At 49.0% G+C, this 20,317-nt stretch overlaps 2 protein-coding genes and 1 pseudogene across 2 annotated transcripts; all 3 read right to left on the minus strand.

Annotated features, from left to right (window-relative positions):
• Nucleotides 1–7,775: 7,775 nt before the first annotated feature.
• On the minus strand, nucleotides 7,776–17,518 carry LOC134676141 (uncharacterized; annotated as a pseudogene).
• Nucleotides 17,519–18,390: 872 nt separating this feature from the next.
• LOC134676142 (histone H3) lies at nucleotides 18,391–18,807 on the minus strand. Its single transcript, XM_063534421.1, has one exon. The coding sequence runs from the start codon at nucleotides 18,799–18,801 to the stop codon at nucleotides 18,391–18,393; it is 411 nt and encodes a 136-aa protein (XP_063390491.1). The 5' UTR covers nucleotides 18,802–18,807.
• Nucleotides 18,808–19,783: 976 nt separating this feature from the next.
• LOC134676654 (histone H2B) lies at nucleotides 19,784–20,161 on the minus strand. Its single transcript, XM_063535052.1, has one exon. It carries the CDS (start codon nucleotides 20,159–20,161, stop codon nucleotides 19,784–19,786), a length of 378 nt encoding a protein of 125 aa, XP_063391122.1.
• Nucleotides 20,162–20,317: the final 156 nt, after the last annotated feature.

Below are 20,317 nucleotides of genomic sequence, written 5' to 3' on the forward strand. Positions count from 1 at the left end.
ATTTAAATAACCAAGTAATATATGTAGTTTAACAAATTAGTAAATCGCACGAACTGCGCAAAGAGAACAGCGGACGCGTGTAAGCGGAGCGCTGCGCTGGCGAGTACTAAACACGAGTCGCATGGGGGCGCCACTTTTTATATATCCACTCCGGCTTAACCGTAACGCAGACCCTTATGTCGCGGGACGTTTTCTCGTAATAACACTTCCAACTTTTCACTTACTCGTTTATGATTAAACTAAATTTATAGTGAATTATATTATAATGATTATAATAAAATTGCACATGTATATTCTTTATGAATTGATATATCTATTTTAATAGAAGTTTTAAGTTTTGGAACGCCGTTAAACGAATGAGGGAACTTTACTTTTGGTATTATAGGTTGCGGACACCTCGGGTCTGTTTAAAAAGTGATTTTTCTTAATTAGAATTACATTTAACAATATTATGTGTCTTCCAGTTAAAAGCGAAGATACCATAGATAGATGTGACACAATAACAAAAGTAGAAAATTATAGTTATAATGTTATTTTGACTTGTTGTCTTCACTGTCGTAAAACAGCCGTACCGCGCCTTGGATTGCCTACGTTCAGCGGTTTGCTCTCTGCTGGTACCGATGTAAAACGGGATATGTATTTTATGTTACGTTTATATAATTATGTTCTATTATACATTACGATATCACCATATTCATGAATATTATTATAATTCTGATGGTTTTTAAAAACTCTCTTCTACGAGGATCATACAGCAGCGCGAACTCACACTCTGAACGTGCGGGCATGGTAGGTAGGTAGAATCTCGTGTAGGTAGGTCGTATTTTATTTAGTTTTGGTTTTAGTAGTAAAGTAAAAATTTATCTGAATATTACGCCTAATATTAAAACAAACGATATACTTAAAATTAAATTATTGCAATTAGTGTGTTTATCGTTGGACATAAGAATCTGTTTAGGTTGATATATTAGGTTGATATATGTACTTAATTATATTCATCATAGGGACACGAGAAGTCTTAGGCTTCTGAGTTACTATATGTAGTTAACCATTTTTATATAAGTTATATTAATATTTTTGATGTGGTAAAATTGAGGTGAGTGGGTGAGGGGATGTTGGGTGTCCCTGTCTGTTTTGTGCACTATTTGCGAATCCTTTACCTAATTGGGCAGTTCATCCTGGTCGTCGTCGTTATCAGTACCTAGTAGTAGGTCACAGCCTCACAGGTGTCAGGTGATAATGCGATTGTTTGTTTTTAAAATAGATATTGATTTTTCCCGTTCGCTACGCTAGCAAAGATCGGGCGACCGTAAAAAAAATATCATATTGATATTGGTCGCAACTGTGACGTTGACGGGACCGCACGCGCTTGAGCTAGCTCTCGAGACCTACGCACCCTAACCAACTCACTAGTTGACGTGTGTTAACTTCAGTGTTTGTGCAGGCTAAGTATCATTGTTAGTGTGCCCCAGTGTCGAAAAGACCACTTTCGCAGTGATCGTTTGCTGGCGGATACCTTACGGTGACAACCCAAGCCCCAAGCGTTAGCAGTGGCCGTTTGTTGGTGGATACCTTACGGTGACAACACAAACCACAAGCGGGGCGTGAGCCCGGACACACCCGGCGCTAGCCATATACCACCCTGTACTCACATCTGTTGTTTTCCAGGTCAACCTACGCCGACGCCGCACACACGCGCCCTCACCATGGGCAACGACAAGACGCCCACCAAGACGACGGAGGCCGCCCCGGAGGAGGACACAGCGGCAGCATCGGCTCTGGCGCAAGTGGTGGAAACTCCAGCCGATGGTCTGTTCATGCTCACCGGCCCCACGGTCATACCAGACTTCGACGATCCAAAGCGTCTGCCCGCGTACGGTAGTTACACGGGGTCAACGGTGTCGAGTAGAGACTCACAAGAGTTTCTCGACTTCGGTGACTCCGATGACGATTCCGGCGAGGGCCCAGACGCTGAGGATCAGCGAAGCGCTGGGTCGCCTGAGGCCGAGGAGCCAGAGCGGTCAATCGACAATGGGGACCTAACACGTGGTGATTCACCACGTGGCGATTTATCGCCGCTTGATTTATCACCACGTGCTAGGCATTCACCACGTGCCGAGAGCCCGCTGCCGCCGCAGCCGGCCGACAAGTCGCGACCTGTCACGCCGCAACCGGCTGACAGGTCTCGACTTGTCACGCCGGCCCACTCACCGCAACGCCGCCGCCAGTCGCCGTGCCGGCCACAGGCCGGCCTCGAGATGACCGGGGGCGCCTGGATGGCGATATTCGAGAAACTCGACAGAGTAGCTCGGGGATCGCTAGACAGCTGTACTCTCGGTCCGCTCGAGGCGGCCCTCCTCTCAACCCTGTTGGCGCACTCTGGGGCGCGCCAACAGAAGAGACGACGGGAAGAGGACAGCCCGCCGCCACAGGAGGAGAAGCGGGAATGTAACCGCATCACTCCTGTGTCGCGCGGTCCTACTCAACCCGTCGTCTGCCCACAGGACTCGCAGCAGCAGCAGCCGATGGACACCGCCGCTCCATCCACACCCGCCGCCGGCGGCTCGCACCAGGCCCCGCCACGTAAGGTGTTGCAACCTACACAGGTAGCAAGCACCGACACGTACGCGGCCGCAACAAAAGCAGCACCGCCTAAAGTCTCCGCCTCTCTGCCCGCAGGTCCCAAGAAGCAGCCAGCCAACTACAAACCGCCCCAGATCCTGGTCGAGGACTTCCCAGACTGGCGCCAGCACCTGGCCACCATCAACAAACGCCTAGGGTTCCCGGCCTCAACCGAGGCCGCGGCCCCAAATGGCGTCCGATTCTACCCCAGGTCCGGGGTAGAATACACCAGGGTCATCAAGTACCTAAAGGAGCAGCGCAAGAAGCACAAGCTCGAGTTTGTCGAGCACCCAGACAAGACCTCTCTCCCAATGAAGGCCGCTATTCGCGGCCTCCCCTCGTCAACTACGGTGCAAGAGGTCAAAGACGCTTGCGCCGTAAAGGGTTACGAAGTTTCTCATGCGAAACTTATATCCACAGGTCGAGGACGCGGAGGCAGCCTGTTCTTCGTGCAGCTCACAGGGACGGAACGAGACAACCCAGGCTTCCTGGACCTCACCGACCTGGCCGACATCAACTCCAAGGTCCGGGTTGAGCCTTGGAGAGGCAAGCCCGGGCCGCCGCAGTGTCACCGGTGCCAGGGCTTCAGGCACTCCTCGCACGGGTGCCACCGGGCAGTCCGGTGCGTCAAGTGCGCACTGGACCACCACTCGAGCGAGTGCACGCGGCCCAGGGACCAGCCGGCCACCTGCTGCAACTGCTGGGGGGACCACCCAGCAAACCACAAGCAGTGCCCTGAGTACCTCAGGGAACTGAGGAACTGGCGCGCAGGAACGCGCTCCCACACACGCCGCCCGCCCACACGCCGCGGCCCTAACACTAGGGCCACGGACCGCCCCAATATGGTAGAGGAATCTTCCGCAGGTTCCCTAATGGCGCCAGCCAACCAGCCGAGGGCCAGAGGACAACAGCAGCGGAGGCAGCCACAACAAGCACCGCAGAGGAAGTCACAACCGCAGCCCGCAGCGCCCCCCGCGCTCGACACCGAAGCGTTGCACAAGGACGTAGTCGCCGCGGTGCAATCCGCGGTAACTACGGCCTTGAAGCCCACGCTAGACGAGTTAGTACTAGCGGTAAAAGCTCTGTCTAAGTCTGGTTAAAAACCAGACTTAGCCCACCCCTCTCACCAGCTGCACACTCTTACGGCCTTTCAGAGAAAGAATTAAGAGTTGTATACTGGAATGCGCAGTCATTAAATGGTAAAACTAATGATCTCCGCACTTTTCTCCACAGCCAGGACATCGACATCATGCTGATCTGCGAGACGCTGCTGAGGCCGTCAACGAAACTCACAGCAAGCGGGTACATTGTGTACCGACTGGACCAATCCAACCCCGACACTGGAGTCATCTGGCGAGGCCTCGCCATCCTCATAAAGAGGACCATCATCCACCAATTGGTGGACATCGACCAACCCGCGACACTATCCGCGCTGGGGATAGATATCAAACTGCAAAGACATAATCTGCGCTTGTTTGCTATCTACAGGCCCTGCGGACACTGCCGGCCGGCAGGGATGCGCGACGACCTCAAGCGACTGCTGGTGGACTCCCCCGTGCCGACCATCCTGGCCGGGGACTTCAACGCCGAGCACCCCGCCTGGAACTCGTCCGCCCACTCCCCGCCGGGCAACACCATCTACCAGATCGTGGAGGACCTCGATCTGGTAGTGGGCGGGCCATACGAGCCCACTCACTACCACGGTGCCGATGTGTACAACAGAGGCACCACCATCGACTTTGCGATCTCTCGCGGAGTCAATGCCCTTATGCGGCACCAGGTATTCTACGATCTCACCTCCGACCACAGGCCGGTGCTCCTGACCATCGCAGACCAGCCGACGACGAGACTCAGCAAGGGACCCGGACGCCGCTACGACTGGAAGGCTTTTTCGGAAGCCATGGTAAATTCTCCCCGCACAGGTCCCATCTCAACCGCAGAAGAGGTCGACGCAGCAGCAACTACAATCACGGAGGACATCAAGGCGGCCCTCACCGAGGCCGGCCGCACGATCCCGCAAACGGACCGACGCGCACCGCTCCCGAGGCCGCTTCAAGCGCTTTTGGAGAAAAAGCGCTGGTACAGGAAACAGTGGCAAAGGACTAGGGCTCAGTCTGTCAAGACTGAGCTCAATCGTCTGGAGCGACTGTTGAGGGACAAACTCAGCGAACACAGAGCTGTAAGCTGGGAAGCCCACATAGACAGCATAACTGATAGTCTTCCCTCTATCCACAGGTTATGCAGACAACTCAGCACGACGCCCGAGCCGATCCAGCCCCTCGAGGACGACACGGACGGGGAACTGAAGTACGCGGCCAAGGACAGAGCGGAAATACTCGCTCGCAGCCTTGAGCGGCAATTCAGGCCCAACCCTGTCACCGACCCGCAACACACAGCGGACATCGTACAGCACGTCCGAGATTATCTCAGCGTGCCAGTCGAGCCACACGATGATCCACTCTATTTTTCTCCTTCACAGGTCCAGGCGTCCATCAGGCGCTACTGCAACCCGAGGAAGGCGCCGGGCCCCGACGAGATCCCGAACATGGCGCTCCGTCACCTGCCGCTAAACACCTTAGCGGCAGTGGCGCGCCTGTTCAACGGGATCCTACGGTCGGGCCACTTTCCCGCCATCTGGAAGACCGGGCGGGTCATAGTCCTTCCCAAGCCGGGAAAGGACAGAAGACAGCCGGCGAACTACCGGCCCATCACGTTGCTATGCAACTTGTCAAAGGTGTTCGAGAGGTTACTGCTCCGGCACCTCTCGCCACACCTGTCACCCAGGCCGGAGCAATTTGGTTTCAGGTCTCAACACTCCACGACGCTGCAGCTCACCCGTGTACTACACCACATGGGCATGTCGCTCAACAAGAAGGAGTACACAGTCGCGGTCCTCCTAGACATGGAGAAAGCTTTTGATCGAGTTTGGCACGAAGGTCTAATATACAAACTTTCTCTGTCCACAGCCCCCCGCCGCATCGTGAGAGTCATCGCATCATTCCTGGCAGACCGGCGCTTCCGCGTTCAAGTGGAAGGCGCACTGTCACAGGAACGCCCGATACAGGCAGGCGTCCCCCAGGGGAGCTGCCTGTCGCCCGCATGCTATGTGCGCTACACCGACGACATCCCAGTCGTCGGACAAGCGCAACTAGCTCTATTCGCAGATGAAGCCGCTTACTTTGCTTCCTCGTTCCAGATGCCGCACGCAGTCGCCAAGATCCAGCCGACGCTTGACGCCCTCCCTGACTGGCTCTCCAAATGGAGACTATCAGTCAATGTGGGCAAGACGCAAGCGCTCATCACAGGGCAAGCCATCACCTTGCCCAATCCTCCTTCTCTTCTAGGTCAGCCGCTCACATGGTCACCCACAGTGAAATACCTGGGGGTGACCATAGACAGGAGACTCAACATGGATCGCCACACCAGAGACACAGTAAGACGAGCGAAAGTCGCTCGCATGTGTCTACGCCCAGTCTTTAGTAGTAAGCTTCCTGTACGGACCAAACTCGGTCTGTACAAAGCTTACGTACGCTCTAGACTAACATACGCTTCACCTGCCTGGCATTCTTTCTGTTCCAGGTCCAACAAGGCGAAGATGGGGCGTCAGGAGACCCTCACACTGCGGAGCATCGTCAAGTGTCCACGCTACGTCAGCAACGCAGCCCTCACCGAGACACTGAAGTGGCGCGGCCTGGAGGAGTTCATCGAGCGTCTCGCGCGGTCCATGTTCGACCGCGCGGACAACGGCGGGCACGAGCACCTCAAGAACATCGCGCCACACCACCCCACCAGACCACCGGAACGGTGGGCCCGGGACTTGCCCCGAGCTCTGCTACACCAGTAGCAGAGGCAAGCCAAGTCCCAAAACTCTCTCTCTTCGGATGCACCACGCCACACACGCCAGCCTAAGCTGCCGGTCGCCTTCCCTGCGTCCCTGATGCCCGGCCCCGCTCAAACGGTATCACCGGGCTAGGGGTCGCGGGGTTGGATAAACGATCGGTAGGCGAGAAAGCTGGCCTACACCAGCAGCACTGACGTCCTCAAAATGACGTCGACTGACCTCCCCACGCGGTGGGGAGCGACCCGCCACAGCCGTCGCAGCCGAAAGGCGGGCACGGCCACGCATACCCCCCTTAAAAAGGGGTATCGCATGATATCCATCCATGTTTTTAAAATATATATATGGTGTTATTAGTAAAACTAACTAAAAAGTTAGCGAGTGTGCGTGTGTGAGAAATACATGTTTGGATTTGGAAAACGCGAGTAATAGGTGAATACTTTATTACTTAATTAATTATTTAGATTTGGGTTAGGGCGATGCTAGTCGGGAAGTCGGGAAAAATAAAAGGAAGAAGAAGAAGATGATGATGATGATGGTTGGATGGATGATTCTTGAAGAGAGGGAGAAATATCTGAATTTATGCATGCTGTACCTACTGGGAGGTGGGTGGTAAATAGACACGCGTGTAAAGCTCTAGCTGGAGACGTTCAATCGAATCTCTATATACTTAGTTATGCCTATTTTATATACGAGTACATTACATACATAGGTATAGTGGGCAGGCAAGGTCTACTTACTAATAATAATTAAAATATGCTTGGTGCACATTAATAATTGTGACGTAAGTACTAGATCGGAATCTAAAGATTTAAAAATATATTTATTAGCTTGCTCTAGTATCAATATTATTAGCGCACACACACATGAGGTTAAACAATAACTTTGCCCTTTGCTTGTAAAAATAACTATACATATTTTTAAATTAAGTAACTACATATAATTGTTGTTTTGTTTGTTTTAGAGAGCTGGGCTGGCTGGCGTCAAACCACCGTCAAAGCAGGCGGCGAACGAGGTGGCTGGCTGCTGTTACAAGTTAGAAAATTGGACTTGCGGTGCGGGGTAAGTAAGTTATTATACATATTATTAGATAGATAGATCGATCGATCGATTGTTTGTCCGTATGTGTCGTTGCTGAAACTTTGTATTTGCGGTGCATATAGTTAGAATTATTTGCGGCCCTGAAAAGGGCCTTTTTGTATTTGCGTCTGAGGACGCGGGCGCCGGGGCGCGCGCGCGCGCGCGATACGGTAATACATGCGTCAGTACATATTACACGATGTCGCGCGCGGCGGACCAAGTGCAAGCGGAGCGCTTAACCACCGAAACCGTAGAGGGTGCGGCCCTGACGCTTCAGAGCGTAGACGACGTCCATGGCGGTGACGGTCTTCCTCTTGGCGTGCTCGGTGTAGGTGACCGCGTCACGGATCACGTTCTCGAGGAACACCTTCAGAACACCGCGGGTCTCCTCGTAGATCAGACCGGAGATACGCTTGACGCCACCTCTGCGGGCGAGACGACGGATGGCGGGCTTGGTGATACCCTGGATGTTATCACGGAGCACCTTCCTGTGGCGCTTGGCTCCTCCTTTCCCCAGACCTTTACCTCCCTTACCGCGACCGGTCATTGCGACCTGTAGTAGATATGAGACTTCTCGAACGGAATACACGGACAACGACACACGACTTGCGGCGCGCGTCGACACGAGTGGAATAACTGGCTATCGACGTCTGTGCGATATTTATACGCTTTACCCTATTGCGGGGAGACGGGGGACGGGGTTAGAGATATCGGAGCATTAATATTTGATTTATTTTTCATTCATGAAATATAATATAATATTGATAAATAATTTCATATGATATGGTTATTTAAATTCATTTTGGGGATATAAATATGTAGTTACTCACATATAATTACTAACTATAATAACGGCGACCGGCTCATGGAAGAGAGGCCGTATGTATAACTAACTACATATATGTAGCACTCTCTATTTCTATTTCATTCCCCTCTAATCTCTAATATTATCCTCTAGCATTCAGTCAGTGGTAATAATTATGTCGATAAAATTTCGAGAAATCTATATTATTTTGTCTTAACTTAACTTTTAGTTGGCGCGTAATATCACGAGTTTAATTCACTTTCCTTCTTTCCATTATACTACATAATAGAGTATATCGCGGTTAAATTTCATATACTACTTACTATATTACCGTACATCTTATGTATGAATTGATGTATATATTTACTAATGACTAATAATATTGATCGATCGATTTATCTACGCAAGTGTTTGTTCAAAGAAACATATTATATAATTTTCGAATCATGTGTGGCCCTGAAAAGGGCCTTTTGATATATGACAGAAGCTTCACGTTCGCATGTCCAGACGCAAAACGCGTGGTACAAAATAATAGATATAATGTAACCGAATGCGTTGGCGCAGACTGCGTTCGGTGATTTAGCTCCGTGCCGATTTTAGCGTGGCGGGTGGTTTTAAGCACGTTCACCGCGGATCCTGCGAGCCAGCTGGATGTCCTTGGGCATGATGGTCACACGCTTGGCGTGGATGGCGCACAGGTTGGTGTCCTCAAAGAGACCGACGAGGTAAGCCTCGCTGGCCTCCTGGAGAGCCATAACGGCAGAGCTCTGGAAGCGCAGGTCGGTCTTGAAATCCTGAGCGATCTCACGCACCAGACGCTGGAAGGGCAGCTTGCGGATCAGAAGCTCAGTGCTCTTCTGGTAGCGACGGATCTCACGGAGGGCGACGGTGCCGGGCCTGTAACGATGGGGCTTCTTGACGCCCCCGGTGGCCGGCGCGCTCTTGCGGGCCGCCTTGGTGGCGAGCTGTTTACGGGGCGCTTTACCACCGGTGGATTTACGAGCGGTCTGCTTGGTACGGGCCATTGCGAAAAATAAAAATTACTACGACACACGGTACTACGTTACGTCAACGAGTCACGAGAGGTAATAAACTTCGCAACGCCGAGAGGCGCTTTTTATGTGCTCGTCGGAAAGGGACGGAGTTAGTGTCCGTGTGAGCGAGAGGGTTATAAAATTCACATACACGGTCCCCCTCGCCCCTCTTTTCCTTTCTCACCAATGGTACGATTTCTAATTACAATAACATTAATATTATTGAAATATTATTAATAAATTTGCTTTTTTTTTTTTTTTTTAGGTATTATGTATGAGTTAGGACAGTTAGTTAGGTTCCGCGGAGCTAGGTTAGGTTAGGATTGTAAATAACAATATTTGACCGAGTCAGGTCAGCAAACCTAACTTACGAGGTTAGGTTAAGTTAGGCGATATTTATGTAAGTATACTCGATATATTGTTCAAGTTTGATTTGTTTTGGAAATTCCTGGCATCTGGTAACCTAACCTAACTTAACCTGACCTAACTCCTAAAGAAACCTAACTCTAGCGAACCTAACTTAACCTAACCTAACTCTAGCGAACCTAACATAACCTGACCTAACTCCTAGAGAAACCTAACTCTAGCGAACCTAACTTACTTATTTTACAGTACATATGGTCCTATTTTCCGGCACTAGTGCGTAAAATAGCACATTTCGTGCTATGTCAAAAGTTTATAAAGGGCCATATGTACACGTCCCTAACCCTATTTAACCTATATTATTAAGTGTTGGTAATGTGTAAATAAATAATATTTTTTATTGATATTTATCGACAGATTGACACAGTATGCGCGGTTAGAAACTTCTTATATCATATTCAGAACGTATTTGTGGCCCTGAAAAGGGCCTTTTTGGTTGTTGCACAAACCACACTCTCGAAGCGTGTCGTGTCGTCGCAATACGAACTACCTAAACCCATTACACTAAAAGTGTATTGAGAAGACAGACCGCATACGAGGAACGACGTACGCTTACTTGGAGCTGGTGTACTTGGTGACGGCCTTGGTGCCTTCACTGACGGCGTGCTTGGCGAGCTCACCGGGCAGCAAGAGCCTCACGGAGGTCTGCACCTCCCTGCTGGTGATAGTGGACCTCTTGTTGTAGTGAGCGAGGCGGGAGGCCTCGGCGGCGATGCGCTCGAAGATGTCGTTCACGAACGAGTTCATGATCGACATGGCCTTGCTGGAGATACCGGTGTCGGGGTGGACCTGCTTGAGCACCTTGTAGATGTAGATGGCGTAGCTTTCCTTGCGCTTATGCTTCTTCTTTTTCTTAGAGTCCGACTTGGAGATGTTCTTCTGGGCCTTGCCGGATTTCTTGGCGGCCTTACCGCTAGTCTTGGGTGGCATTGCGATATAGTTAGATGCTTACAGTACGAGAGTCGAACTGGAAATATGATATTTTTTTACGGTCGCCCGATCTTTGCTAGCGTAGCGTACGGGAAATAGGGGATTAAAGATCGAGCGTCGAGCCCGCGGTATCTCGACCAATAGCGTTCGTGCATCATTAACATCGTCTGTAGGCATGGTGGGGAGTGCGAGGGCGTGTTGATATTATGTATTTAAATATTCATTATTATATTATCAATAATAAATAAACATTACCCGCCTGATGTGCTATGCTATGTAATAATAATAATGAGTTAACCAAAATATATTTGAACCATAACCATCTGTCATCAATTTTTATAACTGTAGGCGGCCAAAAATTTGGTATATTATAATTATTTATTTATTTATCATTCTTTTGTTACAGAGACACACTGTTGTAGCTGAGTAATTAAGTAAGTAAGTAAGTAAGTAAGTAAGTAAGTCTTTGATCCGTCCGAGCCATCCATAAACAAATAAGTGAGTGAGTGTATCCGAGTGTCTAATTTATAATATATTTAATTATGTGATGTATGTGTTTTTCACTATAGGAACGATAATCACATTATAGTTCAGTACCTACTCTTACCGTAATTATAATTCATTCATAAATGTGTAGTATCATAATTATTTTTTTTTTTTTTTTATTATTATTATTCATCGATCTAATGACATCATATACGTATGCGTTATGCCATGAAACTTATAACTTTTACACAGAATTATATTGTGGCCCTGAAAAGGGCCTTTTGTAACGGTCACTCGGGCGGGAATGTAACAGAGGCCCCGTGCGTGCGATAAATGTACGCACGAGACAAATGCACACATTCACCAGTCGCCGTGTGTTACCGCTAGAGATGTAGCCTGATGAGAAGTGAGGACACTTAAGCCTTCTTCTCGGTCTTCTTGGGCAGGAGTACGGCCTGAATGTTAGGCAGCACACCACCCTGGGCGATGGTCACACCGGAGAGGAGCTTGTTCAACTCCTCGTCGTTGCGGATCGCCAGCTGGAGATGCCTAGGGATGATCCTGGTCTTCTTGTTGTCGCGAGCGGCGTTGCCTGCCAACTCGAGAACCTCAGCGGCCAGGTACTCCATGACGGCGGCTAAGTACACCGGGGCACCGGCACCGACGCGCTCGGCGTAGTTGCCCTTGCGTAAAAGCCTGTGGATACGGCCGACGGGGAACTGGAGTCCGGCACGGTTAGAACGTGACTTTGCCTTTCCCTTAACCTTGCCACCTTTACCGCGTCCAGACATGTTTGATGAGAGATTTAAGTTTTCAGTTTACACACAACGGACGAGAGCACGTATTGCTCGTGAGTGTCGGACAAGAATATTTTTTTAGCAAGCCGCGCGTTAAGCTATATAGTCTCACGGAGCGCGCTGATAGTGGGGATATAACGAGCCGACATAACACGAGACCGATCGACCAATCGACGCCCCGCATGCAAGAGTGCGAATGAATAAATAAATTAATAACAAAATATTCTATAAGTAAGTTCATATAACTCCACATTAATTTATATAATTTGGCCTATATCTATAGGCCATACGTACGTATACTAAGTATGTAGATAACTTACTAAATATTGTTTGAAATGTAAGACTTGCGTCATATCATGTTTATTTATTTATTTACGTTCCAATAAAAAGTTGGTGTAAATTCATGATTAATGAAAACCTAATATAATCTCTATCAGTGTGATAATCATCATCATCGTATTGATGACTTTTGTGCCTTGATATTCGACTTTTTACTCCGATCCGAACACCTTTTGGTATGTTATATATATAAAAACACTTTCGATTCTCTCATTGATAAATCGATCGATCGACTCGTGTATGTGCTCATTGCAATGAAACAGAGGTGATATGAACCTTTGAATACATTTGTTAGCCCTGAAAAGGGCTTTTTGATGTGCGTATAACGCGCACAGGCGTATGACGTGAGTCGAGAAGAGGCGAGACACGTCGTCGTATAATATTTATAGCAACGACAATCGACATCTCCTCTACCATCACGACAACTACCGCGACCGATGTAAGGACGACGACGACAATATGGCGCAGTCTTCTTACTTCTTCGAGGCAGCCTTCTTAGCGGCGGGCTTCGCTTTGGGAGCGGCAGCAGCCTTCTTTGGCTTGGGAGCTTTAGGCTTCTTGGTCGGCGGCTTCGCGGTCTTCTTGGCCTTAGGCGCGGCGGCGCTCTTGCCCTTGGCGGGGGTGGAAGGTTTCTTCGCTGCGGGCTTCTTTTTGGCGGCGGCGGCCTTCTTGTCCTTCGTGGCGGCCTTAGGCTTGGCCGGGGACGCGGCGGCCTTCTTCGCCTTAGCCGGTTTAGCTGCGGCGGGCTTCTTAGCGGCGGCTGATGATTTAGCGCTAGATTTCTTGGCCGCGGCGGGTTTCTTGCCGGCGGATGAAGTCTTCGATTCCAGTTTGAACGAGCCGGACGCGCCCTTGCCTTTGGTCTGTATGAGTGCGCCGGATTCGACTGCGCTCTTCAGATATTTTCTAATGAAAGGGGCCAGCTTCTCGGCGTCGACCTTGTACTGGGCGGCGATGTATTTCTTGATAGCCTGCAGGGACGAACCGCTTCTCTCCTTCAGCTCCTTGATGGCGCTGTTAACCATCTCGGACGTCTTAGGGTGGGTGGGCTTCGCCTTAGGCTTCTTAGCGCCTGCGGAGGCGGACGCCTTAGGCTTCTTCGCGGGCGTCGCCGGGGCGGGAGCGTCGGCAGCAACTGCGGTATCGGCCATATTTAAATAACCAAGTAATATATGTAGTTTAACAAATTAGTAAATCGCACGAACTGCGCAAAGAGAACAGCGGACGCGTGTAAGCGGAGCGCTGCGCTGGCGAGTACTAAACACGAGTCGCATGTCCTTGCTTCTTTCATGCCTCCCGAAGGGAGGCATGAGATGCCTTCCCATCCCTATTTGGGATTTTTGGCGGTCTCTAATCGCCACCCGTAACTACGGGTGGGTCTGTTTTGTGCCCTTATTCTAAGGGCGGTGGCTTCTGTGCCATGGCTAGCCGTGATGGCCTGTCATGGCTTTTGTTTCTTATTTATAGCCTATCAGCGGCTTTGTGGCTGTGGGGCCTCGTAGCTGCTGTGGGCTGACTCCCTCTGCTTCTTGCGCCGGTGTCCCAGGGGGGGAGCTGGCGCTGTCGGCGGCTGTCCGGAGGGCGTGCGTGGAGCGGCGCAGTGCCCGCTGAGTGGCGTCTTCTTTTTCTCCTTCTGGCACCCGCGCCCTGGGGGCGCTGGCGCTGACGGCGGTTGTCCGGGGGGCGTGCGTGGAGCGGCGCGATGCCCAGTAGGTGGCAGAGACGCGAGTGTGCGGCGCGCTCGGTCGTCTTGTTCGGGCGCAGCTGTGGAGCTGCGACGGTTGCGTGGGTGGGGCCGGTGTCCGCGAGAGCAGGTGCTGGCGCGGGAACCGGGGGTGCTGGTACAGAGGTTCCCAGCTTGGGGGCCTCTGTGTGTCCGGCGTCGTTGTTGTGGTGGTGGGGGCCCTTAGAAGGGCCTTTGTGGGGCTGCGGGGCGACTCCGGGGCTGGCACGGAGTTGCTGGTCCTTGGGCGGCGGGATGTTGTCATCATCATCATCCTCTTCGCAGTCGGGCGGGCTGCGCTCCGGTCCCTCCTCAACTGCCGAAGGTCGAAGAGTGGTCGGGCGCTCGTCCAGGTGGCGCTGTGGTTTGGTATCTTCCAGGGACGGCTCCACTATCCCAGGGGCGAGCGCCGGGGGATATACCTCCATGTGCGGAGGTATATGACCGACTCTCTCCGAGCCGGCAACCCTGGATCGGTCACGATCGAGGTGCCCGCGAGGGGAAAGTCGGTCTGGGGCTACCCGCGGGAGGGGGGTCGGTGCGTGGGGGCGTCCAAGGGCTTCAATGAGTCCGTCGAAGTCGAAGCGCCACGGCTTTGTGGGGCCGCGGGCGGGTTCGGGAGTCCTGGTGTCGACGGGTACTTTGTAAAACTCGCGTTTCAAACTACCCACCCTATCCGAGGGGACCGGGGGGGTCGCGAGTTTTACTGTTGAGGCTGCGGGTGGATTGTAAAATCCGTTTTCTTGTCTACCCACCCGTCCCGGAGGGACGGGGGGGGACTTCGGTGGCTTCTTGTCCATGTGTGCGGGACCTGCGCGACGCGTCACCGTCGGACGACCCTGTTAGACAGGGCGACCATCGGTGGATGGGTTCAGGTCGCAGCTGGGCTTCTCCTCCGGCCGGGGCCGGGCGCGTTCCGGCTTCGATTTTCGCAGGAAAATCGTCGGCGGATATGCAGGTGCTGGTGAGGTGCGTCCGTGCGAGGTCCCGAGTGGCTCTCCTTCGAGTCGCATGGGGGCGCCACTTTTTATATATCCACTCCGGCTTAACCGTAACGCAGACCCTTATGTCGCGGGACGTTTTCTCGTAATAACACTTCCAACTTTTCACTTACTCGTTTATGATTAAACTAAATTTATAGTGAATTATATTATAATGATTATAATAAAATTGCACATGTATATTCTTTATGAATTGATATATCTATTTTAATAGAAGTTTTAAGTTTTGGAACGCCGTTAAACGAATGAGGGAACTTTACTTTTGGTATTATAGGTTGCGGACACCTCGGGTCTGTTTAAAAAGTGATTTTTCTTAATTAGAATTACATTTAACAATATTATGTGTCTTCCAGTTAAAAGCGAAGATACCATAGATAGATGTGACACAATAACAAAAGTAGAAAATTATAGTTATAATGTTATTTTGACTTGTTGTCTTCACTGTCGTAAAACAGCCGTACCGCGCCTTGGATTGCCTACGTTCAGCGGTTTGCTCTCTGCTGGTACCGATGTAAAACGGGATATGTATTTTATGTTACGTTTATATAATTATGTTCTATTATACATTACGATATCACCATATTCATGAATATTATTATAATTCTGATGGTTTTTAAAAACTCTCTTCTACGAGGATCATACAGCAGCGCGAACTCACACTCTGAACGTGCGGGCATGGTAGGTAGGTAGAATCTCGTGTAGGTAGGTCGTATTTTATTTAGTTTTGGTTTTAGTAGTAAAGTAAAAATTTATCTGAATATTACGCCTAATATTAAAACAAACGATATACTTAAAATTAAATTATTGCAATTAGTGTGTTTATCGTTGGACATAAGAATCTGTTTAGGTTGATATATTAGGTTGATATATGTACTTAATTATATTCATCATAGGGACACGAGAAGTCTTAGGCTTCTGAGTTACTATATGTAGTTAACCATTTTTATATAAGTTATATTAATATTTTTGATGTGGTAAAATTGAGGTGAGTGGGTGAGGGGATGTTGGGTGTCCCTGTCTGTTTTGTGCACTATTTGCGAATCCTTTACCTAATTGGGCAGTTCATCCTGGTCGTCGTCGTTATCAGTACCTAGTAGTAGGTCACAGCCTCACAGGTGTCAGGTGATAATGCGATTGTTTGTTTTTAAAATATATATATGGTGTTATTAGTAAAACTAACTAAAAAGTTAGCGAGTGTGCGTGTGTGAGAAATACATGTTTGGATTTGGAAAACGCGAGTAATAGGTGAATACTTTATTACTTAATTAATTATTTAGATTTGGGTTAGGGCGATGCTAGTCGGGAAGTCGGGAAAAATAAAAGGAAGAAGAAGAAGATGATGATGATGATGGTTGGATGGATGATTCTTGAAGAGAGGGAGAAATATCTGAATTTATGCATGCTGTACCTACTGGGAGGTGGGTGGTAAATAGACACGCGTGTAAAGCTCTAGCTGGAGACGTTCAATCGAATCTCTATATACTTAGTTATGCCTATTTTATATACGAGTACATTACATACATAGGTATAGTGGGCAGGCAAGGTCTACTTACTAATAATAATTAAAATATGCTTGGTGCACATTAATAATTGTGACGTAAGTACTAGATCGGAATCTAAAGATTTAAAAATATATTTATTAGCTTGCTCTAGTATCAATATTATTAGCGCACACACACATGAGGTTAAACAATAACTTTGCCCTTTGCTTGTAAAAATAACTATACATATTTTTAAATTAAGTAACTACATATAATTGTTGTTTTGTTTGTTTTAGAGAGCTGGGCTGGCTGGCGTCAAACCACCGTCAAAGCAGGCGGCGAACGAGGTGGCTGGCTGCTGTTACAAGTTAGAAAATTGGACTTGCGGTGCGGGGTAAGTAAGTTATTATACATATTATTAGATAGATAGATCGATCGATCGATTGTTTGTCCGTATGTGTCGTTGCTGAAACTTTGTATTTGCGGTGCATATAGTTAGAATTATTTGCGGCCCTGAAAAGGGCCTTTTTGTATTTGCGTCTGAGGACGCGGGCGCCGGGGCGCGCGCGCGCGCGCGATACGGTAATACATGCGTCAGTACATATTACACGATGTCGCGCGCGGCGGACCAAGTGCAAGCGGAGCGCTTAACCACCGAAACCGTAGAGGGTGCGGCCCTGACGCTTCAGAGCGTAGACGACGTCCATGGCGGTGACGGTCTTCCTCTTGGCGTGCTCGGTGTAGGTGACCGCGTCACGGATCACGTTCTCGAGGAACACCTTCAGAACACCGCGGGTCTCCTCGTAGATCAGACCGGAGATACGCTTGACGCCACCTCTGCGGGCGAGACGACGGATGGCGGGCTTGGTGATACCCTGGATGTTATCACGGAGCACCTTCCTGTGGCGCTTGGCTCCTCCTTTCCCCAGACCTTTACCTCCCTTACCGCGACCGGTCATTGCGACCTGTAGTAGATATGAGACTTCTCGAACGGAATACACGGACAACGACACACGACTTGCGGCGCGCGTCGACACGAGTGGAATAACTGGCTATCGACGTCTGTGCGATATTTATACGCTTTACCCTATTGCGGGGAGACGGGGGACGGGGTTAGAGATATCGGAGCATTAATATTTGATTTATTTTTCATTCATGAAATATAATATAATATTGATAAATAATTTCATATGATATGGTTATTTAAATTCATTTTGGGGATATAAATATGTAGTTACTCACATATAATTACTAACTATAATAACGGCGACCGGCTCATGGAAGAGAGGCCGTATGTATAACTAACTACATATATGTAGCACTCTCTATTTCTATTTCATTCCCCTCTAATCTCTAATATTATCCTCTAGCATTCAGTCAGTGGTAATAATTATGTCGATAAAATTTCGAGAAATCTATATTATTTTGTCTTAACTTAACTTTTAGTTGGCGCGTAATATCACGAGTTTAATTCACTTTCCTTCTTTCCATTATACTACATAATAGAGTATATCGCGGTTAAATTTCATATACTACTTACTATATTACCGTACATCTTATGTATGAATTGATGTATATATTTACTAATGACTAATAATATTGATCGATCGATTTATCTACGCAAGTGTTTGTTCAAAGAAACATATTATATAATTTTCGAATCATGTGTGGCCCTGAAAAGGGCCTTTTGATATATGACAGAAGCTTCACGTTCGCATGTCCAGACGCAAAACGCGTGGTACAAAATAATAGATATAATGTAACCGAATGCGTTGGCGCAGACTGCGTTCGGTGATTTAGCTCCGTGCCGATTTTAGCGTGGCGGGTGGTTTTAAGCACGTTCACCGCGGATCCTGCGAGCCAGCTGGATGTCCTTGGGCATGATGGTCACACGCTTGGCGTGGATGGCGCACAGGTTGGTGTCCTCAAAGAGACCGACGAGGTAAGCCTCGCTGGCCTCCTGGAGAGCCATAACGGCAGAGCTCTGGAAGCGCAGGTCGGTCTTGAAATCCTGAGCGATCTCACGCACCAGACGCTGGAAGGGCAGCTTGCGGATCAGAAGCTCAGTGCTCTTCTGGTAGCGACGGATCTCACGGAGGGCGACGGTGCCGGGCCTGTAACGATGGGGCTTCTTGACGCCCCCGGTGGCCGGCGCGCTCTTGCGGGCCGCCTTGGTGGCGAGCTGTTTACGGGGCGCTTTACCACCGGTGGATTTACGAGCGGTCTGCTTGGTACGGGCCATTGCGAAAAATAAAAATTACTACGACACACGGTACTACGTTACGTCAACGAGTCACGAGAGGTAATAAACTTCGCAACGCCGAGAGGCGCTTTTTATGTGCTCGTCGGAAAGGGACGGAGTTAGTGTCCGTGTGAGCGAGAGGGTTATAAAATTCACATACACGGTCCCCCTCGCCCCTCTTTTCCTTTCTCACCAATGGTACGATTTCTAATTACAATAACATTAATATTATTGAAATATTATTAATAAATTTGCTTTTTTTTTTTTTTTAGGTATTATGTATGAGTTAGGACAGTTAGTTAGGTTCCGCGGAGCTAGGTTAGGTTAGGATTGTAAATAACAATATTTGACCGAGTCAGGTCAGCAAACCTAACTTACGAGGTTAGGTTAAGTTAGGCGATATTTATGTAAGTATACTCGATATATTGTTCAAGTTTGATTTGTTTTGGAAATTCCTGGCATCTGGTAACCTAACCTAACTTAACCTGACCTAACTCCTAAAGAAACCTAACTCTAGCGAACCTAACTTAACCTAACCTAACTCTAGCGAACCTAACATAACCTGACCTAACTCCTAGAGAAACCTAACTCTAGCGAACCTAACTTACTTATTTTACAGTACATATGGTCCTATTTTCCGGCACTAGTGCGTAAAATAGCACATTTCGTGCTATGTCAAAAGTTTATAAAGGGCCATATGTACACGTCCCTAACCCTATTTAACCTATATTATTAAGTGTTGGTAATGTGTAAATAAATAATATTTTTTATTGATATTTATCGACAGATTGACACAGTATGCGCGGTTAGAAACTTCTTATATCATATTCAGAACGTATTTGTGGCCCTGAAAAGGGCCTTTTTGGTTGTTGCACAAACCACACTCTCGAAGCGTGTCGTGTCGTCGCAATACGAACTACCTAAACCCATTACACTAAAAGTGTATTGAGAAGACAGACCGCATACGAGGAACGACGTACGCTTACTTGGAGCTGGTGTACTTGGTGACGGCCTTGGTGCCTTCACTGACGGCGTGCTTGGCGAGCTCACCGGGCAGCAAGAGCCTCACGGAGGTCTGCACCTCCCTGCTGGTGATAGTGGACCTCTTGTTGTAGTGAGCGAGGCGGGAGGCCTCGGCGGCGATGCGCTCGAAGATGTCGTTCACGAACGAGTTCATGATCGACATGGCCTTGCTGGAGATACCGGTGTCGGGGTGGACCTGCTTGAGCACCTTGTAGATGTAGATGGCGTAGCTTTCCTTGCGCTTATGCTTCTTCTTTTTCTTAGAGTCCGACTTGGAGATGTTCTTCTGGGCCTTGCCGGATTTCTTGGCGGCCTTACCGCTAGTCTTGGGTGGCATTGCGATATAGTTAGATGCTTACAGTACGAGAGTCGAACTGGAAATATGATATTTTTTTACGGTCGCCCGATCTTTGCTAGCGTAGCGTACGGGAAATAGGGGATTAAAGATCGAGCGTCGAGCCCGCGGTATCTCGACCAATAGCGTTCGTGCATC

This window comes from Cydia fagiglandana, chromosome 24 (assembly GCF_963556715.1).
Source record: "Cydia fagiglandana chromosome 24, ilCydFagi1.1, whole genome shotgun sequence".
Taxonomy (NCBI): Eukaryota; Metazoa; Arthropoda; class Insecta; order Lepidoptera; family Tortricidae; genus Cydia; species Cydia fagiglandana.

What these genes read in the sequence shown, in the direction of transcription:
- LOC134676654 (XM_063535052.1), bottom strand. Translation starts at nt 20,161, where the DNA reads ATGCCACCCAAGACTAGCGGTAAGGCCGCCAAGAAATCCGGCAAGGCC.
- LOC134676142 (XM_063534421.1), bottom strand. Translation starts at nt 18,801, where the DNA reads ATGGCCCGTACCAAGCAGACCGCTCGTAAATCCACCGGTGGTAAAGCG.